At 40.7% G+C, this 11,990-nt stretch overlaps 1 protein-coding gene across 4 annotated transcripts in view; it reads right to left on the bottom strand.

Moving 5' to 3' along the window:
- Positions 1-6,380: 6,380 nt before the first annotated feature.
- HMGB1 (high mobility group box 1) overlaps positions 6,381-11,990 on the bottom strand; it is a 6,909-nt gene continuing 1,299 nt past the window's right edge. For 2 of the 4 annotated variants that reach the window (XM_007114993.4, XM_007114992.4), the window contains exons 2-5: positions 10,170-10,333; positions 9,807-9,952; positions 9,135-9,309; positions 6,381-8,086 (exon numbers count right to left, since the gene is read on the bottom strand). In XM_007114993.4, the coding sequence (XP_007115055.1) occupies positions 7,910-8,086; positions 9,135-9,309; positions 9,807-9,952; positions 10,170-10,319 (648 nt within the window). In that variant the 5' untranslated portion in view covers positions 10,320-10,333 and the 3' untranslated portion in view covers positions 6,381-7,909. Of the gene's footprint in view, positions 8,087-9,134; positions 9,310-9,806; positions 9,953-10,169; positions 10,334-10,572; positions 10,776-10,795; positions 11,066-11,990 lie in introns of those variants that run through there. The other 2 variants (XM_028497579.2, XM_007114994.4) reach the window with 2 other exon arrangements.

Consider the following 11,990-nt stretch of genomic DNA (forward strand, 5'->3'; position numbering starts at 1 on the left):
TACAATAACATATCTCTTACCTAATTAAAAAAAATAAAATCAGTATTATTTCTAATGGTTCATTACAATTATCTGTAAAAGCTCAGTGTATATAAATTCATGACATAAAGTTTTGCAATGTTGACCTCTAAAATTTAGGTCCTTAAAAAAAATGAGAAATTTACACTGCTTTTCAGGTTTGATCTATATAGTGTAAAATCTAGTACTCATCAGCGTATGAAATATATCCCTATGGGACTGAGTAGAAGATAAGTTTTTTTATAATTAATCCAATTTCATGTTGACCTGTTGGCCCCCATTTGATAAGACATGTACTCCCCAGAACTGTAGACTGTCTTGGTCTAAATCGTTTGTGAAAACACAGTTAACCTTATTTAAAGAAAAAAATTCAGATACAAATGACTAATAAGTTTTGGAAATCATGTAGATTATTATGAAGAACAATAATACAATGAAATGAAAAGCAAGAAAGCTCTAATGCTTTTGCAAAATTTTCAAAGTTTTTTCACCCATTCCAATTCATCTACACGTTCTCTTTTTGCAGTGCTGCAATTACTTGTATATAAAAGCTCTTTCTGTTAATCTTCAACCTGAAAAGTAGTAAAATAACAGAAGCATAAAGGGGAATGGACATTTCAACCCAATGGCTCTCCAGTTTTTTCAAGCTTTTCATCTACTCTCTTTTGAAGGTTTATCCCTTTCACGATTTCCCCCACTGCTATAAGCTTGAACCTTTATGGAATCTTAGAAATCATGACCCTACATATCCCTTATATGTAAAATTGTCTCAATAGCCTTTTTAAAAGTTACTACATTTGGATGAAAACTTGCTGAAGGCAGCTTGGTAGCACTCACCAAATTCATCGTTTCACTTCAATCAAAAACTGACTTCAGTTTTGGCCATTTCACTTTGAGGAATATATTTATAACCTAACAAAATAATCATGGACACAGAAGTATGGGTATAAGGAAAGTCTAGTCATCTTAGCCTTGCTCATAATAGTAAAAAAAAAATCCATAAACAACAACAAGGTCCTACAGTATAGCACAGGGAATGATATTTCAATATCCTGTGGTAAACCATAATGGAAAAGAATATGAAAAAGAATGTATATATATATGTATAACTGAATCACTTTGCTGTACAGCAGAAATTACCACAACATTGTAAATCAACTATGCTTCAACAAATGTCTAATAAGATGGGATCGACAAGATAATTTATGGTATTTTACATTTATTCAGTGGAGTAACATGCAGGCAGTAAAAATGATGCAGTGCAGAGCAGAATAAGAATATATGATGACATAAAGTTTTGTTTAAGATAAGACTGTTAGCAGTAAAAGTAGTTTTCAAGTAGAGTGTTTGTAAATATATTGCCATTTTTTGTAAAGCAGACATATATATATACAACAACCAAAAGACAACCTAACTAAAAAATCGGCAAAGGACTTGAATCAGTTCTCCAAAAAGGTATACAAATGGCCAATAAGCACATGAAAAGATGCTCAGTATCATTAGTCATTAGGGTAATGCAAATCAAAACCACAATGAGATACTACTTCACACCCACTCACTGCAATGGCTATTATTTTTTTTTTAAAAAAGGGAAATAGGAAGTGCTGGTGAGGTTGTGGAAAAATTGGAAAGCTTATACATTGCTAGAGGGAATGTAAAATGATTCAGTTGCTGTGGAAGGGTCATCTTAGCCATTGTGGTCCCTCAAAAAGTTAAACAGAATTACCGTGTGATCCAGTAAGTCCATTCCTAGATATGTACCCCAAAGAACTGAAAAGAGGGAGTCAAACAAATACTTGTACATGCACGCTCATAGCAGCACTAGTCAAGTGTCCATCAATGAATGAACGAAGAAGTGAATAGTGATGTATATACACGCGCTGGAATATTACTCAGCCACGAAAAGGAATGAAATATGATACATACCACAGTGTGAATGAACCTTGAAAACATTACGCTAAGTGAAAGAAGCCAGACGCAAAAGGTCACATACTGTTATGATTCCATTTATGCGAAATAGCCACAATAGGTAAATCCATGGAGATGATGCAGATTGGTTGTTGCCAAGGACTAAGGGGGAAGGGCAGAATTAATGGGTACAGGCTTTCCTTTTGGGGTGATGAAAATGTTTGGAACTAGAGGCGGTGGTTGCACAACACTGTGAATGTACTAAATGCCATTGAATTGTTAATCTTAAAATGGTTTTTTGTTATGTGAATCTCACCTCAGATTAAAAAATTATATATATATATACACACACATATAATTTATATTAATCAAATATATATCTGTATATATATATATATATATATATATATATATAAAACTAGAAGGGCACACAATATGTTAATAGTTTTCCTGACTAATAGAATTGTAGATTTTTGTTTCCCTGCTTATTTGTTTTCTTTCAATGAACGCAAATTTCATTCACAATAAGGGTAAACAAGTTTTTCAAAAGTGATTGTAGTGTATTGCTATCCTTCCTTCTACTTCTGGAAGTTCATGCTGCAATTTGAAGGACACATAAGCAGTACACATTCTTCTGGTGCTTCCCAGCCTGTTAGAATCAGGTAGCTTACCACTTTCTAAATGATTGGCAGTATTTTAGTTTTGTTTTGTCAGCAAGTGTCCTGAGTCCAAGTAAACCTAAGGAGGAAGGCCAGAGAGGAATCACAGTGATGGCGGAGTGTGCCGACCTGCTCGAATATCCACAATTGTAGCCGAGGCAGGAGGACCCAGGCAGGAGAGTGAGGGTTAGGGAGGAAGCCTTCCAGCCCCTAGTTACTGTCCTTACAGAGAAGGGGAAGGAACTCGAAAATTTTCTGCACCTGCTGTGAGCCTGGCACTGCTAGATTGTTTTGATGCTGCTTTTGGTCCTTGAGTGAGCCTCTGAGTCTTGATGGACCTTTGCCCACTGCTCTGTGAAAATGCACAGGCTGGACTGCAAGAGCCTAGATAGAGCCTTTTACCTCTAATGCGCTAGGCCCCTACACTGGTGCCATACTTGATTCTGTTGTCAGTCCCCAAAGCAATGGCACCTCTTGTTCCTCTCGTAAAAACAAACAAACAAAGTCTGTCTGGTCCTTCTTTTCAGCCTGAGTGCCCTAGCCCACTCCCTATGTCCAAGTCCCAGCCAGGCAGACTCCAGATGGCAGAGCAAGGCCTGAGCTTCCCTGAAATTTAGGCTGGGGAGTGGGGAAGAGGCTGCCGCGTCCTTGCTCTGAGTAGCCTGCAAGTTCTTACTCTTCACACCTTTGTGGGCATTATTACACTGAGTACTCTCTTACCCTCAACCGATACTTCTTTTGCTTTAGGACATTTTATTTACTTACCTGGTTATGTTCAGAACACTTTATAGGATGATCCGTAGTTGAAACCCAGTGAACAAAAATATGGTAAAGACTGTAACTAGAGATCCTATGTACCTCTAAGGAACTAAGTTTAATTACACTTTAAAGCCTATTAATACAGCTACATTTATAAATGCGTTTGGGGTATGCCCTTTACCTAAAGTACCATCTCCAGCAAGGAGGTGAAGCAGTGGTCAATTTTATTCCACTTAAGGCAGATCCTCAGTATCCATTCCTTGTTTACAAATAACTGTCTCCTAATGCCCAGAATCCAGCCCACACAATCCTTGACTAGTTTCCAAAACCGTTGGCTGTAGCTTCTGTAAAGATTGACACACAGTCTCTGCTAGAAAAAGCCCTCCCCAGATAAAGCTACTGGATTGAAGATGCCAAAATAGGAAGTTCCTCATTTTCACACAATGGATTACTTAAATATTTAGTTATTGCAGTAACTTTATAGAGAAATAATTTGTTAGAGTAGTTTAAATAGTCAATAGTCAACCCAAGGCTCTTTCAGTTCGGATTCTACCTTCTTGTGTTTGGGTGGCTCTGAATAAATGGCAGTATTTCAGTATTTTAATTTATTATCTTTTAAAAATGGACATTTATTTCATGGAGCCAAAGAAATAGCCATTAAAAACCTGATTTATTTTATCTTAAAAATCATTGTTAAAAAGCTTCACAATAAGGATAGTCTTGGGGGAGGGGTCAATTTGTCAATATCTGCCAAAATTTTAAATGCACCTATCTGTTGACTCAGCAATTCTACTTCAAGGTATCTAGACCTACACAAGCCTAACAAAAATGTGCACAGACGTTCACTGCACTATTGTTAGGAATAGCAAAAAATAGGAGGCAACATGAATGCCCGTCAGTAAAAGTATGATCAAACATATCATGGGGTATCATACCATGAAATGTCACTTATGTTTGAATTGTGTGACTAAAGAGAAAAAAAAAGTACATCATAAAAATTTACAAGAAAATCTCGTGATTTTCTCACCACTACTGACTTTCAGTCTCCACATACCTCACACCACCACTTAAAGGTCTATCATAATTCCTCATCTTATTCCAGATCTATATTACCACTTCCTTTTTCAGCAGGTGACCGATAAATACAGAAGGTTCAAACCAATGGACATGCCTAGAGGCCTAAATGATTAAATTTCCTCCTGGTAGATGTGATTTCAGACGGAAACCCACTGGAAGATGGGGCTGTATATTTCTGGAGTGTGGCTTGTTAAGCTATGCCTGTCATTCTTTGTCCTGTGCCATGGTGTATCGTTAAATAGCAGCATTCCTAGAACAGGGCCACATTTTGCCTTATTACTGCAGGGAGCAACTTGGCTTAGACCCAGGGAACTTCCCAGGTTCCGGCGAGTGTTAGCACTGCCGTTCACGTCTTTGCTATGAGGGGGACAAGAAATGAACCAGCTTGCATCTTTTGTTGCATAGGTATCCACACCGTTTCCTGGCTTCTACGTTGTTTTAAAAGCATTTCGTCATTTTAAAATGACAAAGCACAAATATGAAAAAATTTAAAAATAACTTACCACAACTTTTTAATTAAGCAAGCTAATTACTGGCCAATGGTTCACACTTGAGCAGCAGTTAATCCTGATTTAAGCTGTATTGAATTTGTGCAAATTTACAGTGATACCATCATACACAAAAAGTAGCTGGCTGGTACTGAAAAAGAGCTATTTCAGGCCCTTTCAGAAGGCCTGTTGTACCAAGCAGACCTAGATTTGAACTTCTGTCACAGTTTGTGATGCCAAGCAAGGGAGTTGGCCACACTTTCCATTCAAAAATTTCCATCTTGTCTTTCCAGTGCAGTTTTCAATATAGCCAGACACTACCCTACCGTCTAAGCAGTACTTACAATCCCCCAGGAAGTGAGGGAAGTATTTGAACAGCTTCTGTCACACAGGCACTTTCCATCTTTAAGTCTTACCCCTGTGGTGCAGAGCACACACAAAAGATTTTTTTTTCAGATTTCACTCTAAGAAAATAAAAACATAGAGCAAGTATCAACACCTGATGGAAGGTCATGAGAACAATTACAGGCACTAACCAGCAACAGCTCCCAACCTTCAGGAGACAATTACTTTGGTTAAGTGCTAATCAGTATGCCGATTTTATATCAATTTTTAAAATGCAGACTTAATACTAAAGTTTATACTGTTTAATCTTTTGATGTTAAGAAAATCTTTATACCCCATAGTGCTGTAACTATTTCTAGACATTAAAATAGTTCCTATGCATTAACTTCAAAAAAATCTGTTATGCCTCCTACCTCCATTTACTTGAGTTTTGAACATCCAAGTTTCAGGATATACTGTTGAAATACTAAACAGAGCTAGTTATGTTTTCAGATTGAAAAGGGATTTTTGTCCGTGTCTTCCCGTCAAGATCTGAATCCAGTTAACCCCAAAAAACCTGTTCCCGCTCTCAACATCTTAAAAAAACAGTAGCTGTCACAAGACACCCACTGAAGTTGAGGCAGAATTCATTTTAACTGGCTCACCTACTAGCAATAAACAATGATTCTATAGCTGCAGCAAACTTCCATGTAAATGAGAGATAACTGCTTGTTCCTCTTGACTAAAAACCTGATAAATTTTGACACAATTTCAGCCCCTCTACTGCGGTCCTCTCCTTTAGCTTAGAAAACTTAAGTTTAGATTTATAATCACTATTCCTGCTTTTTACTCACATGTGCCTTGCTTTAGAAAACTATCTTCTTTAATCCAATAGTCTGAAAGCAAAATTAGTTTTTCCTGATTTATGTAAACAGCAGCCTATGAGAACACATGGAATGGTTCACAAAAATCTTTATCAGCCCATTAACCTATTTACGAGGGTAAAGTGAGTATTTTTTAAGGGGTAAACTTTGCCCGCCCTTACACTTATTTAAATGATGTTGCTAAGAGGTATTAACTGAGAATAAGATTAAAATATGTATATAACAAAACCTTAAAATCTTAAGTGAAAGCCATTTAACTAATATTTAAAACCTCTGCAATTATTAGTTTATTAGTATCATCCAGGACTCAGATGTTCAGTATTCCTCCTGAAATTACATAAAACAAATGCAATGGAAAGAATCCAAGTCAAAATTATATAACAAAACAGCACTCCATCACAAAAGCGTGTAAAATTACAAGAACGCTATTTTAAAACACTGGCACTTTAAGAGAACGATAATCTCAAAAACCACAAAATTGCCAAATTGTTCCCTAAACTGTTAAGCAGATAAACATATGACCCTGATGAATGAGCTTGAGTTTTATAAAGAAAAATCAAATTCAAATAAATCAGGTAATTCATACTGAAATACAAAGTTTGTCTTCTTCCCTCATGTCTATCTCATTTATAAAGGGGCAAACCATAATATAGGAAAATATACCTGATTTAAAATGTGGTATACAATTTTAAAGTTTGGCCCAATTAATTAAAAATACCTTTAATGGAGGATCTCAAGTTTCCTAAACAATCCATATTTAGATAAATAGGAGAAGACATTTACAGCCAGCACTTTTTCTCCAGAGCCTTTGTTGGGACTAGTATCAACAACAACAAAAACATAATATGGCAGTCTTGTATTTTAAGCTCACGCTTTTGGGGATACATTCTCAGTCTTAAACGTGGGAACTGCAAATATAACTGCCATTACATGGTAATGGGAGTTAAAGGATGTAGAGTCCTCATGTAAAGATTAGAACATACTTTTCTATTAGTCCTTCAAGGACAGACTTTCAAAATGTTTGATTCTAATAATCCCGTGCTGTGAGTAGATTGGTTACTCTTCACTTTGTAAATGAACCTGGGCTATGTGAAATCTGATATCAACCGATCAAGATTTGAGTTTCAGTTATGGATGAAAACTGTCTCAATTAAACTTTTATTACCCTCATCATGAGTATGCAGGGTGTGTACACAAAAGCTTTTTATCAGCTAACTATACGAAAGATAAACACTGTAATAATTCGTGTGATCCAAAATGGGCAAAAGCAAAAGACTAGCTTCCCCTTAAGAAGAAAATTTTCAGACCTATGAAAAGGACAACAATACTAATAAAAAAAATTGTATTTACTTAGAAGCATTCAGAATGTCAACAAAACAGCTGCAACTTTTTTTCTTTTTTTTGCAATTACAGAGTGGTATTCAGTTAACAGAACAACAATTATTTCATATAAGCTGCATCAGAGACAACTGAAGATGAAAAAACTACCATCCCCATATATAACTAATTTGTGCTGTGAACCAACAAGTACCTGCTTTAAATTTCCATGCCAATTTACAACCCCCATACTGTACCAGGCAAGGTTAGTGGCTATTGAAAATACCACCAGGACAGGGCTATCTAAAGACACATTCGGTAGTGTGTTAACTATACAAAAAAAGACACTGTACAGTTTAAAAACAAATCTTACACAGCCTTACATTTCAATTTTTTTCTTTAAAAGGAGTGAGTTGTGTACAGGGGGGTTAAATGCTTTATAGACAAGAAAAAAAAAAACTGCGCTAGAACCAACTTATTCATCATCATCATCTTCTTCTTCCTCTTCATCCTCTTCATCTTCCTCCTCCTCCTCATCCTCTTCATCTTCCTCATCTTCCTCCTCTTCCTTCTTTTTCTTGCTTTTTTCAGCCTTGACGACTCCCTTTTTTGCTGCATCAGGCTTCCCTTTAGCTCGGTATGCAGCAATATCCTTCCAAAATAAAGGCAGGAAGAAAGTGGTTGGAAAGACAAAACAGTTAAGGAGAGAAATAAAAGTAACACGGCAAAACTTTATGAAAAAACAAGGACTCGGATATACCAAAATAACACATTATCTGCGCTCACTCACATCGGTGGACTCTCAGAAACACACATAAAAATATAATTGTAAATAGTCCGTAACTCATGGAATGACATGGTTTGATATTAGCATTGTTATGCCTCACTGAAGTACAACCATGTACCACATCCTAAGTTCAGTTTATTAAAACTAGAATGTAGAGACTGATTAAAGGGTAGACACTGCCACCTTCTGAATGCAAAAACGCATTCTACAGGTTTATACTGTCAGACCCTAATCCATAGTAGAAAATCTTGTCTTAAAAAAAAAAAGTTATTTGCCACTGAGCATGCAATTAGGTTAAGAAAAATCTAGAAATAGATATTAAAAGTCGAGTTCAGCTTATTTAGCCAAAACAACTAAATAAGCTAAACTCTACTTTTAATATTTCAACTAAAAGTATAGAAGCTACAGCTTTTTCTTATTTTATTATATCAATTTACTGTACAGATCAACAAACTCTAACTTTCTGCCTCAGTAAAGTTTTTTTTTTTTAAACCTAAGGGAGGGAACATAAATGTTTCAGGGTGTTTATGAACAATACAGACCTACGTCACTTGGTGCAGCCTATTTTTATGCTGTGTGCCTGATCATTTAAGGTAGTTAAATCATTTGGCTCAAAGTGACTAGCAAAATCTTCACAAATCTAGATACTGGAGAGTAACAAAACCACCCGAGTCAAATAATGTTAAGTCAAACAACACTAACAATTTATTTGATCTTCTACGTTCTTTAAAACATGGAAAGGGACTTAAGAGTACAGCCAATGACACACTGAATAGCTGTTATACTTAAAACTGCATTACACCTCAAACGCTTAGGAATCATAATAGGAAATTAAGATGCAGTACCAAGTACAGTCATTCACCCAACATGGGGCATACCCTCTCAGCACCACACCAAGCCAATCCATACTTACCTTTTCGTACTTCTCCTTCAGCTTAGCAGCCTTCTTCTCATACGGCTGCTTGTCATCTGCAGCGGTGTTATTCCACATCTCTCCCAGCTTCTTTGCAACATCGCCAATGGATAGGCCAGGATGTTCTCCTTTGATTTTTGGACGATACTCAGAACAAAACAAGAAAAAGGCCGAACTAAAAAGAGAGATTAAATTTTAGAATTGTAGGTTAACTAACCACTGTGTTGTATTGCTGTATAAAAGCTGCTTCTAATTTCTACCACATATTTCACAGGATATAAATATTATGAAATGCTAAACATCCCTCATTAAACTTAATTTACACAATGATTTAACTTATGACACCACTAGCTGAACATACACTATTTATTAGCGTTCCAAAAGAACATTCTGCAAATTACTCTCAGACTGATGTATTTCTCGAGAAAGAAAAGAATCGAAATTAAAATTACACTTAGGAGAGATACTGGGTGAAGGAGGCCAGAATCCAATTCCACTGCTCTAACTAAAACTGCCATCCAACAGGAATTTTATTTACAAAATTTAAACATACCAATGTGAGTTAGAAAAGAAACTTTGATTACAGACTCCAAATCCACAAGGTGGCTTGCTAAATTTGTCTGATTCTACCGCAAAACACTCCTTGAAAATAAAAACAGGCAAGATACTTACGGAGGCCTCTTGGGTGCATTGGGATCCTTGAACTTCTTTTTTGTTTCCCCTTTAGGAGGGATATAAGTTTTCATTTCTCTTTCATAACGGGCCTTGTCCGCCTTTGCCATGTCTTCAAACTTTCCTTTCTCTTTAGCAGACATGGTCTATAAAATAACAACTCGTAAACTTAACTCGACAACAAAGTTTTAACAAGTTGTCCTCTTAAGTATCAAAACGAACAAAACCAGTGTCCTTTGCTGAATATTTAGCAGCCTGATCCAACACCACCACTCACATTATGCAAACTGTACCGAGGCTTTTTAAAACTCCCAACTTGGACTTCACCCTTAGTACTCCTTAGTACGTTTTAAGCCCTCTCACCTTCCACCGCTCCGAGCACTTCTTCGAAAACTCTGAGAAGTTGACGGAAGCGTCTGGGTGCTTCTTTTTGTGCTCCTCCCGGCACGTTTGCACAAAGAACGCATAGGATGACATTTTGCCTCTCGGCTTCTTAGGATCTCCTTTGCCCATGCTTAATTATTTTTCTAAAAAATAAACAAAAGCGTAATGTTAACGATGAAATTTACGGCACTTAAGAGTACTCTAACTTCTTGGCGAGGGGATGAAAAGCAAGGCACTGGTTGTTTAACACGGCAGTGGCGTTAACCCCTCATAATACCAGGGAAAATGGCAGTGATAGTCAATTCCTAGAAAAGGCTACACCAGGCGAAAAACGGTCATTGAGTGTGATCTCCAAAAAGTGGACACACAGTGGTATACTCACACGGCGCTTGTTACTTCGCTGCCTGTATCTGTTCTGGGTGAATACCCAACCGGTCATTTAAAAGAAACGAAGACTTAAATGCAAAAAACCGTTTTCAATCAACAAAACTAAAGGTCAGAAAAGCGACGCTGCCGATTCACGGCCCTGCGCTACGTAAAGAACAAATAGGTGAGAGCCAAAGCGGGCAGACCTTTCCGGATCGTGGGCCAAGTCCACGGCTCACCTAAAGCTGTCCCAGGGATCACTGTAAAATACTCTCTCGGCATAAAAGTTTGCCGGGAGGAGGGAGCGGGGGGAGCGCCAGCGCTCGGGCCCGGGCTGGGGGATGGCGGCGCTATCTGCGCGGCTGCCACCACCAGGCAGCTTCCTCTGCTATCGGCTTGGCCCCGAGACGCATTTCGGTTCTGACTAAACACGTCCGGTCTGAAGTTTCTTCGAGTAAACAAGGATGAGGGACAAAAGCCACTCCTGCTCGCTGCTCGGGCTGCCCCCCGCCCCCACCAGGGCAGTATTTTTTTTCTGAGCCGTGGAAGTCGGGGCGCCGCGCGGGGCGGGCTCCGCACACCTTCCCGCCACCGGGCCCCCCCCGGCCGCCCGCCCATTGCGGGGCCGCGAGGGGAAGCCGCCCGGGGCGGCGGGGCCGCGGCCCGGCCTCAGGGCCCGGCTCCCCGCCCCGCGCGGCGCCGCCACGTGCGCCCGGCCGCCCGCCGCCCGCGCAGGCCTGCCGGCCTCCCCCATTTTGTCGGCTCGCGGAGGGAGCAGCCCCGCTCGAAATGGGGGCTGGCTCCGCCCGCGGCCGCCGGGGCCGGCGCGCACGGAATGGCCGCTGCGCGTCTTCCCCGCCTGCGCCGCCGCCGCCGCGAGGGCGAGCGCGAGCGAGAATATGGCTCCTTCCCTTTGTGTGTGTGTGTGTGTGTGTGTGTGTGTGTGTGTCGTCTGTGTGTATGTGTGTGCGTGCGCGAGTGTGCGAGAGTGTGAGTGCGAGCGCAGGCGGGCGGGGTACGCGCCGCGCTCTGGCGCACACACTCGGCCATGACGGCCGGGGGGAGGGGCGGGGGGCGCGCAGCCGGACCCTCCCCCCGCCCGCCGCCCGCCGGGGGGCCGCCCCGGGAGGCGCCCCCGGCCCGCCGCTCCCCTTCTCTCTCCGCGCGGCCCGCGCGCCCCGCCGCCCCCGCACGGACGACGCGGGGCTGTGAGAAGACGAAAAAAAAAGTTGCCTCGGAACTGCTGCGCCCAGCTCCCCCGCCCGCGCCCGCCCGCCTGCCTTGTTTTCTCTCCAGCCAGCAGCGCCGGGCCGAGTCAGCCATGTTCCAGCGAGCGCCGCGGCGCCGCTCCCCCCGCCGCCGGGCCGCCGCCGCCGCCGCGCCCGGGCACTGGCTCGGGCTCGGGCTCGGGCTCAGGCCGGCGGGCCCGGCCCC

The sequence above is a fragment of the Physeter macrocephalus genome, chromosome 13, assembly GCF_002837175.3.
Source record: "Physeter macrocephalus isolate SW-GA chromosome 13, ASM283717v5, whole genome shotgun sequence".
Taxonomy (NCBI): domain Eukaryota; kingdom Metazoa; phylum Chordata; class Mammalia; order Artiodactyla; family Physeteridae; genus Physeter; species Physeter macrocephalus.